This window comes from Ursus americanus, chromosome 17 (assembly GCF_024610735.1).
Source record: "Ursus americanus isolate L20-20 chromosome 17, mUrsAme1.1.p, whole genome shotgun sequence".
In the NCBI taxonomy this organism is placed as follows: Eukaryota; Metazoa; Chordata; class Mammalia; order Carnivora; family Ursidae; genus Ursus; species Ursus americanus.
In genome coordinates, this window is record NC_142143.1 from 50,651,598 (window position 1) to 50,669,962 (window position 18,365).

The 18,365-nt window shown below is 40.3% G+C and overlaps 1 protein-coding gene across 1 annotated transcript; it reads left to right on the forward strand.

Moving 5' to 3' along the window:
- The first annotated feature begins 1,245 nt into the window (after positions 1-1,245).
- Positions 1,246-10,197, forward strand: AVPR1A (arginine vasopressin receptor 1A). The gene is made up of 2 exons (XM_045789681.2): positions 1,246-2,923; positions 5,201-10,197. Exons 1-2 carry the CDS (start codon positions 1,945-1,947, stop codon positions 5,485-5,487), a joined length of 1,266 nt encoding a protein of 421 aa, XP_045645637.2. The 5' UTR covers positions 1,246-1,944; the 3' UTR covers positions 5,488-10,197.
- The last annotated feature ends 8,168 nt before the right edge of the window (positions 10,198-18,365 follow it).

The window sequence follows — 18,365 nt, forward strand, 5'->3', positions numbered from 1 at the left end:
CTCAGAGGATTTTCCAGAAAGGTAGCCTGGAAACCTTTGACTTACTGCCATCTCTGAACTTTTAAAAAATCTTTTGCCTTCTAGGTATCTTAAAGAAAACGAGACAATACAACACAGCTTATAGATTTGGGAACATTTCCCCACATAGAACACCGTCTTACTTGATCCTCACAATAATCTTATAAGTAGGTAAGGCAAATACTGCTATTCCCATGTTTAAGCTGTATAAGCTGAGGTTTGTCAGCCACAGTGAAGCAGGACTCCAGAGATCCAGTCCGGCACTCATAATGTGACGACCTGGGGACTGGACATGCATAAACTGGAAAGCAAAGTGAATTATCACTGAGAACTGCACCTCATAAAATCTTTTGGTTTCTTTGCCTACATTTCACGTATATTTTTCCAAGACAATCAAACTTACACCGCGTTCGCAAAACACTAATTTTCTGACCAAAAGGTCATGTTCGTGTATCTACAAAGTAGGTAACCTTATAAAGTGTTTTTTCTGTAGTCATAGTCTGAAAACAGCTCCCCCTCGCTGTCGTTGGAAGCATATATGCACCAAAGCTAAAACGCTGAGCTCGAGGAGTATTTCTGCTTTGCTCTGCACCGGCAGCTGGGCTCTAGCGGTGCAGAGTTACTAATTAATAGTTATTTGGTCTCGCTTTCTTCAGAGCGTCTCTTTCCTGGCCGGAGAGTGCATCTCTCTCACTCCCGAGCGCAGGGACCTGGCAATTTTTCGCTCCCATGCGCTGGACAGCGCTGCCCGAGTGGCCGCTCTCAGGCAGCTGCTCTTTGTCCATCCAGAGATGTCCCCACGATTCAGCAGTAACCAGACGAAGTCCCCACGGACTACTGTGGCCCAATTTCCGCCCATCCCCTCTGTGGGAATCAGGCTTTTCCCGGAGGAAACCCCAGGAATCCAGCTCAGAGAAATTAGGCACCCACCCCCAACTCCGGAAAACCAAGAGACGTTCCCTTTCTTGTTGTAGCTACACCCGCGGCAGCCGGGGGGGGGGGGGGTATGGTAGGACAAGTGAGTGCCTCCTTCCGGTCCTCAAACGACGGTCGTAGGCCGGTTAACAAATAGCAGGTATCAAAGATATATTACTGAGAAGAGAGCGCCTTTTAAGTCACCCCCGAGTTGTTACCCTGGGGGGGGAGGGGCGGAGAGAGCTGAAATTCCCCGAGCCAAGTTGCCCTGGGAGTAAAATTAGCCAGGGGGCGGGGGGAGCGGAGAGGGGGGCGGCTGGCTAGCTGCGGAGGCAGAAACCCCGGCTGAAGGGGGTGAGGTCGAGCTCCAAGTTCAGGCGCGAGAGCGCGCGCGCGGAGGTGAATTCGGGATTTCAAGGTACCGCGTTGACTACATCTGTTGAAGTCAAATGGGGAGTTAAGGGAGGCTTGAGGAAATAGTGGCAAGCCCAGAAAAGGCACGGCACGTCCAGTTCTCCAAGTTTTTGTAAGAGAAGAGTGGGAAAGCGCCACCATCCCGACTCTTCAGCCGAGGAACCGTAGAGTCTCCCAGCCCCACCCCTGCAGCAGTGATGCAAAGAGGACAAATCACCGACGTAGAGAGGAGGAAAAAAAAGGAAGAAACCCCCGGGAGTGGGGAGGAGAGAGGGGAGAGAATAGGCACGGAGCAGCCTCCAATCACTGGGACGAGAGGGAGCGCCTTCCGGGGAAACGAACCCCGCATAAATCGAGTTTGGAGCCCAGTGCTTTCGGAGGCTCGGAGCGCACCTCAGCGTCTTCCGAGTTGAGGAAACACAGCGCAGCGAAAGGCGCCGGCGACGGGACCGAGAGCAGCTCAGTTGGCGGTGGGACGCTGTGCCTGCAAACGTTCGCAAGAGGGACAGCAGAGCCCAGCGAGCCCCGAGGGCGAGGAGCCCTCGCCAGCGGAGGTGGGAAGAGAGCTGGCCTCCGTGGAGGCTGAGGAGGCACTGCATGGGCAGCATGCGTATCTCCGGAGGCCCCGCCGCGGTGTCCGCGGACAACTCCAGCCAGTGGTGGCCTCTGTCCGCCGGTGGTACCAACAGTAGCCGGGAAGCGGAGGCGCTCGGGGAAGGCCGCAGCCCACCGGGGGACGTGCGCGACGAGGAGCTGGCCAAGGCGGAGATCGCCGTGCTGGCTGTGACTTTCGTGGTGGCCGTGCTAGGTAACAGCAGTGTGTTGGTGGCGCTGCACCGCACGCCTCGCAAGACGTCCCGCATGCACCTTTTCATCCGTCACCTCAGCCTAGCCGACCTGGCTGTCGCTTTCTTCCAGGTGCTGCCGCAGATGTGCTGGGATATCACCTACCGTTTCCGCGGACCCGACGTACTGTGCCGCGTGGTGAAGCATCTGCAGGTGTTTGGCATGTTCGTATCGCCCTACATGCTGGTGGTTATGACCGCCGACCGCTACATTGCCGTGTGCCACCCGCTGAAGACGCTGCAACAGCCAACGCGCCGCTCGCGCCTCATGATCGCTGCTGCCTGGGTGCTGAGCTTCGTGCTTAGCACGCCACAGTACTTCGTCTTCTCCATGGTCGAGGTGGACAACGTCACCAAGGCCGTTGACTGCTGGGCCACCTTCATCCAGCCCTGGGGTCCCCGCGCTTATGTGACTTGGATGACGGGAGGCATCTTCGTGGCGCCCGTGGTCATCCTGGGCACCTGCTATGGCTTCATCTGCTACCACATCTGGCGCAATGTCCGCGGAAAGACGGCTTTGCGCCCGGGGAAGGGCGCGGAGAGCGCGGGTGGCGCCTTCCATAAGGGGTTCCTGCTGGCGCCGTGTATCAGCAGCGTGAAAAACATTTCCCGTGCCAAGATCCGCACCGTGAAGATGACTTTTGTGATCGTGACAGTTTACATCGTTTGCTGGGCGCCCTTCTTCATCCTCCAGATGTGGTCTGTCTGGGATGACAAACTTGTCTGGGTCGGTAGGTATCGGGAGAACGGTGCAAGGTGCAGGAAAGCGGCCTGTGTATGTGGCGGGGGAGGGGGTCTCTTTTCATAATATCCTCTGGGGCAGTAGTTCTTAAACTTATGAGTGCATAAGAATGACGCCTTGGGTGAAATTATCAAAAAGGCAGTCTCTGGGGGTCTCACCCCAGACATTTTGGTTCAGTAGATCTAGAATGAGGCCCAGGAGTCTCCCTTTGTAGCTTGCAATGATCCTAAGACAAATCCAGAAACTGCGCCCTAGAGTCAGCCACGCAACTACAAAACGGAATAATGACTTTTTGTCAGATCACTAACCACTGCACTAATACCCTGTTTTCAAGCCTATTGGATTCAGAGAAATATTTCTACTGCTTGTAACAACTGCTTTTTGCTAGTTTGTAAAATGTTATCACAATTAATACAAAAATTTTGTAGAAATGCCCCAAGGGCAAGGATAAACTGACATATTTTTCTAAAGAAAGATTAAGAAGTCAATAATTCTAATTTAGCATTTAGTTAGTGTTCCATTTCTTATAATCTTTTAATTTTTTTCTAACAACTACTGTAACACTTTTTTTCCTGTTATTTTAAGGCAAGATTATTGATAAGCTCTAAATTTGTTAAACTATTGAATTTGTCTTTCAGAACTAACTTAACCACACAGCTACAGCCTCTGCACACAGCTCTTGGAGTTCACGGAAAATGCTCTCTACACCCACTACCTTGTTTGATTTTAATTCCCCCACAAAATGAAAAAACTAACTTCACAAGAAACTTCCCCCCCCCAAGAAAAAACATTATTTAATATTGGGTCTTGAAAAAAGTATTTCCTTTTAGTAAGAAAAAAAACTTATTCAAATAAAATACATTACAGGAATGTTACCAACAGCAGCTGGGAAAGCAGCGTGGGAAGCAGTTGGGAAATAGGTATCTGGAAAGAACTGTCTCCTTTTGTTATTTGGGATTGCAGTAGGGAGTATATGTGATATATTTTGGAAGTTATGTGTGCAGATAAAACATTCGAGAGTGAATTTAATTCAAACAAATAAAAGTACTTGCATGGCTGTAATACTACTGATAAATAATACAACACAAATGATATTTTTTTGGTTTACCATTTCCTGTCTTGCTTGATCTCAGCAGCCTCTTAATTATTGCCGGTCTAATTATTGCTTTATCAGGATTTAGACATAATTTCTAAAAACTTCACTACTTGTGCATAGGGATGCTGATGATTTTCATTCCTTTTGAATACAGTCTCAGCCATGGATCATGGTCACGTTTAATAGTAGCATCTTAGCACAAAGTATCATTAAATAACCTGTAATTTATTCCAGCATAGCAAGAGCGAGAAGACCCAAGTTTATATTTAATAATCAAGAAAAAGTGCCTGCTGTTTATTCTTATCTTTAGAAAAGGTATATTATCAGTGTCATAGTTCCGTGAAAGGTTATAATATTTATGTAGTTTACCAGTGCAAATTAGCATAAAGTATTTAAAAACTCATTGGAATTTCCTAATTCAGCTGTTCTTAATATAATTTAAATTGTCCAAACCACAAAGATAGTTTTCTTTTAAAATCAAAAGAAACCATAGAAAATTAACCAAAAAAAAACAAACAAACCCCAACTTCACAAACAACTAAATAATGCATCCTTCAGGGACCTATTACTACTATCCGCTTGTGAATAGTTTCCTTATTACAGAATATGTTTAACGTTTAAAAATGTAAAACTACTAAACATAGGCCATAGTGTCATACTGTTGCCTTAGTTGTGAGGATGAATACAATTTTGTATATGTGGCTATAGACTTTGGAAATTTCATTGAAATTGCAGCCTCTCTGTAAGCGCTGTGTCCATGAGCACATACCAGTACTAGGATAAAGAATACAAAAATTCTTTAAATAAATTAAGTGATGAATCCTGAAACCCATATCACACTATATGTCAACTACCTAGAATTTAAATAAAAATTTGGAGAAAAAGAAAAATAAATTATTTAATAGTCTTAGCTTCTTGAAAGTCCCATTTGTTCTACTGAATATTTTTAAGTGGTAAGATATTTGAATTAATCTCAAGGCATCTTGCTTATGAAAATATTTTACAGCCAATCAGTCTCCATACACGGACTGGTAAACGACATACTTCATTTTCTGTATTAAACCATAACTTTTTTGCCACTTTTAAGAGTCTGTAAAAAATGAGTTTATCTGGTGCACAGTTACTTGCATGTGCCTGTTTAAATCGTCTCCCCTCATGTTTTTTGTACAGAATCGGAAAACCCAGCTGTCACCATCACGGCATTATTGGCTTCCTTGAACAGTTGCTGTAATCCCTGGATCTACATGTTTTTCAGTGGCCACCTCCTGCAGGACTGTGTCCAGAGTTTCCCGTGCTGCCAAAGCATGAAGCAAACATTCAACAAAGAAGATTCTGACAGTGTGAGCAGAAGACAGACTTCTTATACTAACAACCGAAGCCCGACCAACAGTATGGGTACATGGAAGGACTCACCTAAATTTTCCAAGTCCGTCAAATTCATTCCTGTTTCCACCTGAGCCCACATTCACGCAGCCTCACTCTTGTTACGGACTTTTGGGTCCACTGGCTGAATCCAGCTAGAAATCAGGAGAACAAATGAACTTATAAGTGATAAGTGTAAATTGATTTGTTGAGGACAAGACTGTATTTCTAGTTGCATTTTCACATTGCTATGACCAAAAGTTATGAATTGTTTTATATGGGATGCTAATTTAAAAAACAAAAAACAAACAAAAAAACCCATGCTACGTTACAATTTGCAGGCCTAATTCCCAGGCATAGAATAGAAGTTATATTTCTAAAGGAAAAGTCATAACCACCCTGGCTTTACATTCTGTTGTTGTTGGTTTCCTTTCTTTTCTTTTATTACAGACATAACTAAGGCTTGCTTGATCGGTTTAGAAGTCATACAATGTAGGGGCATTATTTCTGAACAAAGTGAACTCATCATTAGTCTTAGTGTTTGAAAGGAATTAGAAGAAACTTCAGAGAACTTGCTTTCATCCAATAAGAGTCAGTTTATGCATCTGAAAATGCAGCCTCACACGATGGCCTGGAGATGGGAAGGTGCCCCGGACAAGGCATGATGCTGTAAATCACCTAAATTTCAAAATGGTAACATTAGAACTGGCAGTTCCCTCCTTGTTTTCGGTTCCTCATGTTTTAGAAAGTTGTAGAAAGCACAATTATTAAAATGCTGAAGGTTAGAAAAAATATTGTCAAATGGCCAATAAAATCTTTTTCCTCCCACTGCAAGGCCATTTTAAAGTCAGATTTGTATAAGGAATATCTGATTTTATTAGAAGAGTAGAAATGGATTATCCAAGGTACTATGTAGACTTTCTCTAGAACATTGTAAATATGTTTGCCCAGTGTTATAAGATATCCTGTATTATGCTGGTTCATGTGTGGGGGCGTCCAGATTATTATTTCATGTTTGAGGTGTCCAGATTTATAAATAAGAGAATCTTCTAAAGAGTGACTCAGGATTGGGGCGCCTGGGTGGCCCAGTCGGTTAAGCGTCTGACTCTCGGTTTCCACTGGAGTCATGATCTCAGGGTCCTAAGATCGAGCCCTGCGTGGGGCTCCACACCCAGTGCAGAATCTGCTTGTCCCTCTCTCTCTACTACCCACCCCGCTTTTGCTCTCTTGAATAAATTTTTTAAAAAAAATCTTAAAAATATAGTGACAGGATATAGAAAGTCCCCTCGTGCTTAATTAAAAATAATTTGGTCTTTCCTTCTGGTCTCCCACCCATCAAACGGTTACATAGCAGAGGTGAGGCATGGTTGGGTGTATGGGGGTGGGATATCGGAGGAAAAAAACTGTTCTGCACCTCGTATGGTTTCCTTTGCTATTCAATGCATGTCTTTGGCAAATTACTTAAAGATACATAAAGCCTTCATTTCCTTGGCTGTACAGTGAGGTTGATAATACCTCACAGGGCTGTAGTGAGAACCAAATGAAATCAAGGGTGTGAAAAGATCTTCACGATCCGTCGAGTGCTCTACGAATGTGCCAGTTGCTTTTATTATAGTCGTCGTGTCTTCAGAATCGCAGAGCGTTTTCCTGTTTACTTTCCATTAACCAAAATTTGTTGGTTTCATGTCTGGGATATAAAATCCTAAAATTTAAATATAGCTCTGCTGATTCATTGGAAAGCACTGCCAGCGGCCACAAAGCCTGACTCCTGCCTAACCAGAGTTTTCCAATTTAAAGATAGAACTTACTTTCCTTTAAATGCAGGTAAATCAGAGCCAGCCGAGAGCATCGGTTTCTTTCATTTCTAAACAGAGATAAATTACAGCCCTACTTGGCTGTTCTGACTGCATTTTTCATTAATGGAACCCGGTTTTTTTACGAGCTTTTTTGGCTGGCTCCTTCTCCTTAGAGATCCTACAATAATTTGAGGATACATCATAAATGTCTTGCATCCCTTAGAGGAAGCAATAGTTATTTTAACAGCATTATTGTAGCTTTTTTTGTTGTTGTTGTTTTATTTTGTTTTTTAAAGATTTTATTTATTTATTCGACAGAGATAGAGACAGCAAGAGAGGGAACACAAGCAGGGGGAGTGGGAGAGGAAGAAGCAGGCTCATAGCGGAAGAGCCTGATGTGGGGCTCGATCCCATAACGCCGGGATCACGCCCTGAGCCGAAGGCAGACGCTCAACCACTGTGCCACCCAGGCGCCCCTCTTTTTGTTTTGTTTTTAACTTTGTAGATAAGAAGCTGAGGACTGGATGGCACCGTGAGAACCTGGAAGCTTCAATTTCACTCCTCTTCATTCTTTTGCCTTTCCAAATTCTCAGGCTTGCCCTGGATGGACATGCCTTAAAAAAGTTCACAAATGTTTTATAGAAATTAAGCCCGTAGATTTTAGAATTCTGCTTTTTAAAAATAGCTGATATATCTCGTAAAGGGCACTGTATGCATGGCACAATGTGAGCCACCAATTAAATGAATCGGTTCTTCATTATTTGGGTCATAGTAGCATCTCAGGAACCCTGCCCTTGTGACTCTGTGAGCCCTTATGACAACTTCTCTTCAACAGTTCAAAACTAAAGCCCTTTTGGTTGTTACAAAGATAAGCCCATCCAGTTCCAAAAGAATAACCTCACGGTCTTTGCACAGATTGTTTTGAAATGTTGACGCGTACCTCCAGGCAAAACAATTCTGCTTGAATCTTATTTCTAGGAATATCTCTCAAATAAGGTGCATATCGACCTACCCAGCTCTGTTCCCTCCTCTTAAATGCATCAGGAGACAAGATAACACAAAAGAGTAGGGGGAAACACCAGAAGATCCAAGTGCTGGTTCTGCACTAGGCAAGTAGACAGTTTTATTCTCTGTGATTTAGGCTGAGGAGCTTAACTTAGCTAGTTGCTAAACGTCCTTGATGTTAGGTACCCAGAAATGGCATTCATATGTCTCAGAACGATATTCCAAATTGGAAGAGTCCTGCCTATCTATTTCAGAAGAAAGGAAACTACAGGTGGTAAAGAAGAAGAGTGTGCTAGGGAGGAAAGATTCCCCTTTCTTGAAAGAGAAGACCTGAGATACTATGCTCAGTGAAGTTCTGCAATCAAGGATAAATTTGTTATATCACCTTATTTTATTTTGCGGAGTTATATGTGTGAACGCCCTGCAAATACACAATATTACTGCATCTGTGTGGGTATGGGGACTGGAGCTAATAAACAATCCCCAGGTAGGGAGAAACTCATGGTGTCGGCTATTGGGCATTTGATAAACATTCATTGCTGATGAAAAAGGAACATTTTGAAGTATGTATTAAGTGACTAATGGATTAACTTGGAACAGTATTTTTAAAGTGTAAAAATAACTGTGAAGGAAATCAGTGAAATTCTTTGGTTAAATATATACTTGCCCTACATACAGAATTTCCATCAACATCAAAGGAGTCTTATACCATAAATGAGGGAAGGGTGTGGTTTTTAAAAGGGGAAAAAAGAATCAAGCAGGCTTAATAACATCCAGTATCCTCCTAAAATCACTACGGTTCCTAGAATGGACATCAAACACAACTTTACTCTGTTATCACACAAGTAAAGTAATCCAATTAGGTTAAAGTTTGAAGTTTTTCAGACTCAAACACCTGCATTTTTTAATGCAATTTGATCCTTGAAGCTTTAAATTATAGCTTCATTGTTTCATTTTAACCCTAAGGCATAATTAGACCCATCGAGGAAGAAGTTGAGCCAGTCCTTCACCCCAAATACCAGAGATTAGGCTCCTTTAAAATCCAAGTAAACTGGGCCTTCATAGGTTTTCATACTGGAGGCCACAGCTGTATTGAGAGTAAGCCCAGGACAGAGCCATCTGGGAGGTACAGAAGCAGCCACTGTATCTCTGTCCTCTCCCTCCCTCCCTGTGGTCCTTTTAGTACCACTCAGTGTCATTTGCCAACATTGGTAATCACGAGTAATACAGGACAATAAATATGAGAGAACGAACCTTTATTATAACTTGACCTCAGCCAATTGGAGCAAAAATCCAAAGCCTATTTATAAGAAGAGTTCTTTCCTTTGAGTCCCCAAGACAGACTCAATAGATTGAGTCACACAAATGATGTGATCCTACCGCATATGTAAGAATATTATTCTAACTCAATTTTTAAGCACATTAAATTATCATGAACGAAACAATATATATGGCCCATAGTCTGTCAGCATCAAAAATATATATAAAGGCCAAAAATTAAGTGCCGTTCTTTTTTCTTGTTTTATTATATATATATTTATATCACATCTTTTTTACATTGATTTGTATTCTAAATAAAAACAAAATGTTATGGAGTGAATTAAACATTTTTGCGTTCCAAATTTGAGAATAAATCTGATAGTAATATCAGAATAATTGGTAATTATTATTAATGCAAAACAATTATATATATATATATTACATATTATTAATATAAAATAATCATTATTATAACAAATTTACTAAGAGTTAATGTTGTATTCCATTTTGGGAATTTTCAAATGTTCTATATCCCCTAGTTTATATGCTATATGGAAGAGTTTTAATGTGTTTTCTTGAGGTAATTGTGTGGTTCTGGTTTTGAGGGATGTTGAAATGGTTTGTGATTGTATCTAACAGTCCTTTACAGGAAAAAAATGGCTTGTATTTATCGAAATAACGTGTATTTATTCCCCACTTTTACTGTGTATTGGCTTGATTCTATAAATAAAAATATCAAATTTATTTGAAATAATTCTCTTAAAATCTAGTTTAATAATGTGAAATGAATTTCAAGTTAATCATGCTGATTTTGAAAAAAAACCAAAGATCTGCTTTTCAGCTGGTAGCTTTGATAGGTTTATATTTGAGCACAAAAATCTTCATGTCTACCTTATTTGACTATAGCAAGAACAGGTAAAACTTTGTAACTGCCTTTTCAATAAATTGTAATCACGAAAGCAAATAATTTTTATTATAGTCTGTATTGACAACAAATATAATCAAGTTAGCTGAGGTCTTGTGTGTCCTCTCAACCTAAAAATGTCATCTCTATTAGTTTCCAAAAGTTGGTAAGACTGACTTCTGGGCCCAAAGATCAAGACTCTTCCCATTTAATAGTCTTAAAAATTGAAATTCTTTACCCTGTGGATTCATAAATTCAAATCATACTAACTTGCAACTTACACTGTTAAATTTCTTTTTCTTTTACAAGTTAAACCCTAATAGCATAGCTTAATAAAAGGCTTATTTTGGGTTTGGCTTAAACTCTAGAAGCAGTGAATGCCTAGAATGGAAGAAAGGGAATTTGAAGTCTCTATTTTAAAATACTTTTATTTTAAAACTCACTGTTATTTTAAAAGACTTATAAAGGCTTAAGAATAAACCGAATTGGCTCCCAAAGCATATTTCCACAAGATCTATGAATCAGGTAGATCTGAAATAACAGTTCCATTGTGTTAGAAGAGACTCATAAAGAAATAGCATGTTTAAAATTTTTAATTCGTTCATTCATTTGTTCTCTATCTTTGTATCTTTTTAATCTCTAGAGTTGTGTATCTTCCCTACTGCTTTCTAAATGCCCTCTGAACACCTTCACTAGGACACATACAAAATGATTCGCAACGTTGGTTTATTGGTCTGTCTTCTCCACGACCATTATTATCATGTTTACCTAATAATAGCAGGTATGTCCTCTTCAACTTTGCATCATCATATAATAAATGCTTTCTATAGTAGCTGCTTAATAAATGTAGATATTATAAATATATATATGTTTGTATACAATAAATACGTATAACTACAATTGATACAATCTACATTATACTTACGGTAATCCACATGTTAAATATGTTAAACATTGTAAGTGTTTAAAAGTGAAGAGCTTTAATTACAAGAAAGAGCCTTGTGTCGTGAAAACAGTACTATCCCAGGGAATCAGAAGCCTCAGTTTTTCTACCACTGATAGCTGAATGATCTCAGGAAAATAGCTTTAATGAATGTGGAGAGCCTAAATGATATCATCTTGGTTGAAAAAAAATGAATTTACAGATTCAAACCAAAACTTTAAATGATCTTAAAAGAAAAGATTTGTCCCTACCACAGTCATGGGCACTTGTCCCTAGGTTAGAAGCTACATCACCCTGTAGGAATTCAGTAGAACTTGAGTCGAAGTGTACATTTGTTCCCCCTGCCCAAATCCCAGCCCCCATGGTTTACCGAAGCTTCCATGTTTTGACCACAACCACACCCCACAAACTCGTGTTACCTAAGTATCCATTGCCTGTATGGACACCTCAAACTGTTAGCTCTCTGTGCTCACCCTTTCCTTTAATATCCAAATAAAATGTTTCAGCCTCATCTCATACATTGTAAAAAGTCTGTGCCTTTCTCTAGATCTAAGTGGAATCTTGAGGATTATTATGAATCTCTGCTTCTGTTGAACTCCCAGTTCACAGCTCATTAGTTTACTTCTCATGACTACTTTTTCTTTACTCGTTCCCCTTTCTTCTAGCATACTCTCTATAAGCACCTGGCTGCCCTACATGATGGGGTTCCCCTGAAGGATGGGGTCCACATGGGACTTAGATAATGCCTCAGAAGAGACAGTGATTCATATTCACGGTCCTGAAGTTCACTGACCATTCCTTCTAATGGGGATTAGTCTCTAATCAGTCTCCCATTTGGGACCTTGCTGGCTACAATCTTGCTCAAGCCTTGTCTCTGTACGAGGACCCCAAACCACTGTTTCTCCAACTGGCAGAGATTAACAATTTTTTCATTTTAGTTTGTAGAACTATTTAGATTTATTTGTCTAAAGCACTTACTTAGACTATGCCTTTCCAGACATGCATTGTCTTTAAGGTGTTTTCTCAAGCAGAAGAGCTATTCTCATCCGTTAAGAAGTCTTGTTTTTTCCTAGATCAAAGAGCTCAAACTGTCCTGAGCTTCTAAAATAACTTCTTTTTTCTTCACTTCTTTTACACTAGTTGTTAAACAGATATAGGATGCTTAAATAATTCAGACTTTGACCTTTTATGCATTTGTGTAACTTTTGCTATTTCTTCATGTTGAATTGCCCTGCAGTCCCATAGGTGCACAGTTAGAAGGTCATCTCAAAATACTGTACTAAGTAATGATCTCATAATATTCTTAGAGGGAGGTCAATCCAGATGATTGGGTTTTCTATTTCTTCTTGATTATTGCATGTATTTTTTTTGTATTTTTTTATGTGCAAATTCTGTAACATTTTTTTCCACAGCAGTCAAGCAATAAGCAACTGCACCAGCTAATATTAATATTGTATATATCATGTATACACCTATATGTATATATTATATGTACTTAGTATATATTATGTGTAGTTAATAGACTTTATTTTTTGAGCAGTTTTAGGTTAACAGCAAAAATTGAGTGGAAAGTGCAGAGACTTCCCATATACCCCCTCTTCCCACACATTCACAGCCTCTCCCATTATCAACACCCCTCATCAAAGTGGTACGTTTGTTACAACTAATGAATCTATGTTAACACATCATTATCACCAGAGTCTATTGTTTACATTAGAGTTCACTCTTGATGTTGTAAATTCTGTGGCTTTGGACAAATGTAAAATGACACATTATTACATCATTACAGTATCCTACAGAGTAGTTTCACTGCCCTAAAAACCCTCTGGGCTCTGCCTCGTCACCCCACCTCCCTTTCAACCCCTGATCTGTTTATTGTCTTTACAGTTTTGTGTGTTCTATTTTAATATCCACTGTGTCCTTAACGCCCTGGCCTAGAGCATTGCTCCAGCTTACCTAATTATTACTTTACTGTAAAACAATATCTCATAAAATGGATTCAAAAACAACTCTAAGTTATTTTAAAACAAATGAAAACAAACAAACAAAAATCTTGTCACAATTAGCCTTTCACGTGAGCCCAGACATCTGTCAAAATCTCTGTTAGAGGCATTTAGACCCCTCTGCTCTTTCTCCTTCCCCTCCACCTTGTACCAGCTTTCCATTTACCAGTTTCTACTTTCCAGCTGTGGCTCAACTTTCAAGCACTAGCACCAAATTGTCCAAAGGAGCGAAGCTCTTCCACATCTGAATATAACTAACACATCTTGCTCCTCAGGTCCTGTTGCCCAGCAATGAGAAATCTGAAGCCCAAACATGCAAAAAAGGTTTAAGGGGGTCTTGAAAGCAAAAGAACGGCCTATAAGCAGTGAGAGCCTTTAGGAAATCCGAAGAATCCAAAGACTGTATTTGGGATAACAAAGAGCTCAGATAACATTCTTATCCAACTCCAACTTAAAAAGGAAAACATAAAATATTAACATTTTGAGGGTATTTCAACTGAAAATTATCCTTCAATTGCTTCATTTTGTAGAAACAATATTCACTACTGCATCCAGATGATCTGCTCAACCCCTGATTCAAAATAGTGCAGATAAATGGTTAAGATGGTTGGGATGGAAACAGGGATGCTAATGACCAAGATAGAAGAGGAAAGTCTGCCATTTGCAAGTTTTTATAGCTATGCATAAATGTCTTTTCTCCCCCATTCCTATTTTAAGTTACAATTTATCAGGTAACAATTCTGAAGGAATTTCAATAAGATGGTTATAGTTTAGATGACTATAAAAATCAGTCTCCAGGGATTTTTTAAAGTGGCTTACTTGCCTAAGTGAAACTGAGAATTTCCTTAAGCAAATACATAAACTACTCAATAAAGAAAGGGATCTTTAATCTTTAATATATATGGAGAAATCTTTAATATATGGTCAATGGATGACTACCTACATAGTGTGGGAATGAATGTTTTGAGTGAATGAGGTATTGTTTGGTGTCAAATATGGGCTAAGTATGTCAGAGTTAATTTGTCCCGAAAGCATTTAGTGCCTTTTCTATTTATGTTATGGGAGTATGAAGCTGTCATTTCAAGACCTGCATTGACATCCCAAGAGATATTAAAAGTTCAGGATCTTTGGAAAAGAAAATGCTAATGTGATTTATAGCTTCATTAAGAAAAGGAGCTACCAAAATTAGCTTTACCATTTCAAATCTATTAATGAATTTCTCTGTAGATATTAGAAGTGTATGACCAGATCAGTACTTCTAGTGGTCCATGAATCATTAGGGTTTTGTGAATATTTTTTTCTGAATATTTTAGGTTTAATTGGGTGTTCTTTTTCTCTCTTATTCGAACACAGAAAATGTATCTCTAAACATTTCAGGAAGAGGAGGGAAATGACTCCTTATCAGCTATAACATCTTTGACCTTGGAAAAGGTCCCTATTTCTAGGTACCCTGCACTTGCCTTTCCCATTTGCCCATCCAGCTTTGGGTTGAGTTGGGGGCAGGTTGCTGGAGCCTAAGACAAGTCTCTATACCAGACTATTTCATTTCTTAATCTGAAAATTCTTTCTCCGTCCTAGGAACTGGCATCGGACATTGATGTCACCACATTATGCTGGCCTATCTTGCCCTGTAATGCAGTTCTGCCTTGTACTCTGAGCTTCTGCCACCCAGTTGGCTCCAGCACACCTGCACCTAGAGATCAACTCCTTCCAGCTTGACCTTTTAACACTGGCTCACAAAACTCTCATCAGCCCACCTGTCTCTGCATCCCTGTTCCTCAGACCAGTGCTTCTCAAACTTGAATGTGCAAATAACCTGGGAATCTTACTCAAGTGTAGATTCTGATTCAGCACATTCTGACCCACTGATTGTAAGATTCTGGATTTCCAACATCTCCCCAGCGATGGCAAGGCTGCGGGTCTGTGAACCACACTTCGAGTAGCAAGGCCTTAGGGCATGGTGGGGCTTCTTTCTATACGGCAATGAAAAGTGTCATCTAACCGTTTTCAAGGCTTCATCCCAGATCAGTCCCATATCTCAAATATGTAGTGAGATGGTAAGGCAAAATCAAATTGTCCAGTCTGGCCAAATGGAAAGTGATTTCTGAGGTTCCTTACCCTGCTTCTTGCAGCAGAATGTTGCCCTAGAGATTTCCATTTGCAGCTACCAGATTCTAGACCAAGAATGCAGAGAAAGAGAATGGACCTAGAAACTCCAAGGCTAGAGTAAACATAACCTTAGAAAAAGAGGGGACTCCAGGGCACCTGGCTGGCTCAGTCGGAGGAGTGTGTGATGCCTGATCTCAGGGTTGTAAGTTGAAGCCCCAGGCTGAGTGTAGAGTTTACTTAACAATAAAGTCGAAAGGAAAGAAAGGAAAGGAAGAAAGGAAAGGAAGAAAGGAAAGGAAGAAAAGAAAGAAAAGAAAGAAAGAAAGAAAGAAAGAAAGAAAGAAAGAAAGAAAGAAAGAAAGAAAGAAAAGAAAGAAAGAAAGAAAAAGAAGGGACTCCATGTTTCTGATAAAACAAGAAGAACACTGCCCTCCATTATAGAAGATTTTCCTTACCTAACTACCCCGTGATCACAGTCTACCTCATAAAGGCTAATGCCCTGGATCTTGTGTTTCTAAGACGGACACTGGAGTGTTAGGTCTTTCCCCACAGGCAAGATGATTGAGCTGTCCTCCCTCAGCATCTGGACATAGTCATTTCATAGCAGCACCACTGATCCATTGAAAATGTTCTATGTGATAACTGCCCATCTTTACTATGTTTATCCTGTTTATTCTTTTCCATTTAAATTTTTTTTCATGTTTTAACAATGTAATAACATAATTTTAAAAATCAGATGGTACAAAGATAATGAAAAATAGTACAGTTTACCAGAGATAAATACCTCCATACTTTTAAATAATATACTTATTCTTAAATTTGTGGACTTAAATAAGTAAATAAACTCATTTATTGACTTCCTGTCCTGAGAGATTCAGCATACTCCCTTGCATCCTTCCTCTCCCAGCTTCCCAATATAGATACACCGATATTTTAGTTATTTCAAAAATCAGTGTTATACCTTTATGATGTAGACAATAACACTACCAACTCAGAACTTAGAAGATGGTAATTGTTTATAAGAACTCCATTGGAGAAGAAAGGATGGCCATGCTCACGAGCCAGCCTTGGAGTAACCACATTCCTGGCTCCATAACACATAGAAATTGCAGGCTTTTTTTTTTTTTTTTTTACATGAAGACAGCCTAAGACCCTAAGATCCCCTCTAAGCATGGGCTTATAGTAAGCAGAATCCAGCTAGGGAAAAGGAGACTTCTTAGTCCTCAAATTGGACCCTGTACCATAAATAACGAGTTTCTAAAAGACTTAAAAGAGGTACTAAAAGTATATATCTGAATGAAGTCACAGCATTTGTCCAAGAAAACATTTAGGACCTATGGAAAGTCACAGTGCTCAGCCAGGGAAGCAAAACATTAAGCGTCTGTTTGATCATGAAAATTTGGATGTTTTTTTCTCTGATTATTGACAGGCGCACTCATTCTTTCCTTGAGAGTCTAATATCTTCATGAAATAGAATCTAGCCCTAGAGAAAAATTAAAAATAACTACTGCTTATTGCTCATTTTCTAAATCTGATAGACGCTGTCCTAAGTATTACCCTTATGGTTTCACCCTTAATACTTAGGAAAAGCTTATTATTTAAATTAGGAAACTGAGATTCAGAGCAACATGCCAAAGATCACAGAGGCACTAAGTGCAGAGCAAGAATTTAGGCCAGGCCCACATGACTTCTTGCCTTTCCAATGAGGCTGTGCTGTTTCAGAGGCGTGGGCAGCCTCCTGTTAGTGTCTCTAGCTCCTCTTTCTGTGTCATTTCCCTCTCTTCCACCAAAATGTGCCCAAATAAACAATTATGCAGTCAATCACACCTCAATATATGTCACCTTTCCAATGAAGTGTTAACATGTTAATTATTTTCCTTATGAATGAAGTGGATGGCTTTTCCCCCTATTAAAAGTATCTAAGGCCTTGAGGCACCTGGGCGGCTCAGTCGGTTGGGTGTCTGCCTTCAGCTTGGGTCATGATCTCGGGGTCCTGGGATCGAGCCCAGTGAAGGGCTTCCTTTTCAGCTGGGAGCCTGCTTCTCCCTCTGTCTCTCCTCCTGCTTGTGTTCTCCCTCTCTCTCAGATAAATACATAAAATATTTTTTAAAAATTTTTTTTAAAGTATCTAAGGCCTTAGTGGACTAGATAAACTGTTTTATTTTTGTGAGCATTTCTGAAGTCATTCCACCTACAGGAGACACATGAACCTCCAATTCCTTTAAAACAAAGAGCAGTATTGTTTTTGGGTGAATGGAAAAAAGCCAGTGGCGTCAGCTTAAGCACCAGGGCTTTATAGTCGTTAGAACTACTGAAAACCCACACTCCATTTCCAGCAGGCTACATCTGCAGAAATACAAATGGTACTAATTTACAGAGCCTCCAAATAATAAATAATATTTTGGGGGAAATGTTGGAATAGAAAATATTGAGCTAATTTAATATACTTCAGCATGAAAAAAAAGAGGCAATAATGCTGAGGTACCACACTTCAGTACGGTAGCCCCCTTCTTCCAAGACCCCCAGTGGATGCTGAAGCCACTATACCAAACCCTGTACAGACGATGCCTTCTGCTATATGTATGTAGCTATGATAAAGCTGAATTTATAAATTAGGCACAGTAGGAAATTAAGAAGAGTAATAATAAAACAGAACAATTATAACAATATATTGTAGGGGTGCCTGGGTGGCTCAGTCAGTTGAGCATCTGACTCTTGGTTTCGGCTCGGGTCATGATCTCAGGGTTGTGGGATCAAGCTTGGCATCAGGCTCCATGCTCAACGAGGAGTCTGTTCAAGAGGTTCTCTCCCTCTCCCTCTGCCCGCCCCCTCCATGCTCTCTCTCTCTCTCTAAAATAAATAAATAAAAAATTTAAAAACCCAATATACTGTAACAAGAGTTATGTGAAAATGACCTTTTTCTCCCAAATATCTTATTATACTGTATCCACCC

Bases quoted from the DNA above. Each gene is read 5' to 3' on its own strand.
- AVPR1A (XM_045789681.2), top strand. From the start codon at position 1,945: ATGGGCAGCATGCGTATCTCCGGAGGCCCCGCCGCGGTGTCCGCGGAC. The intron at 2,924-5,200 runs GTAGGTATCGGG...TTTTTTGTACAG, and splicing joins TGACAAACTTGTCTGGGTCG to AATCGGAAAACCCAGCTGTC.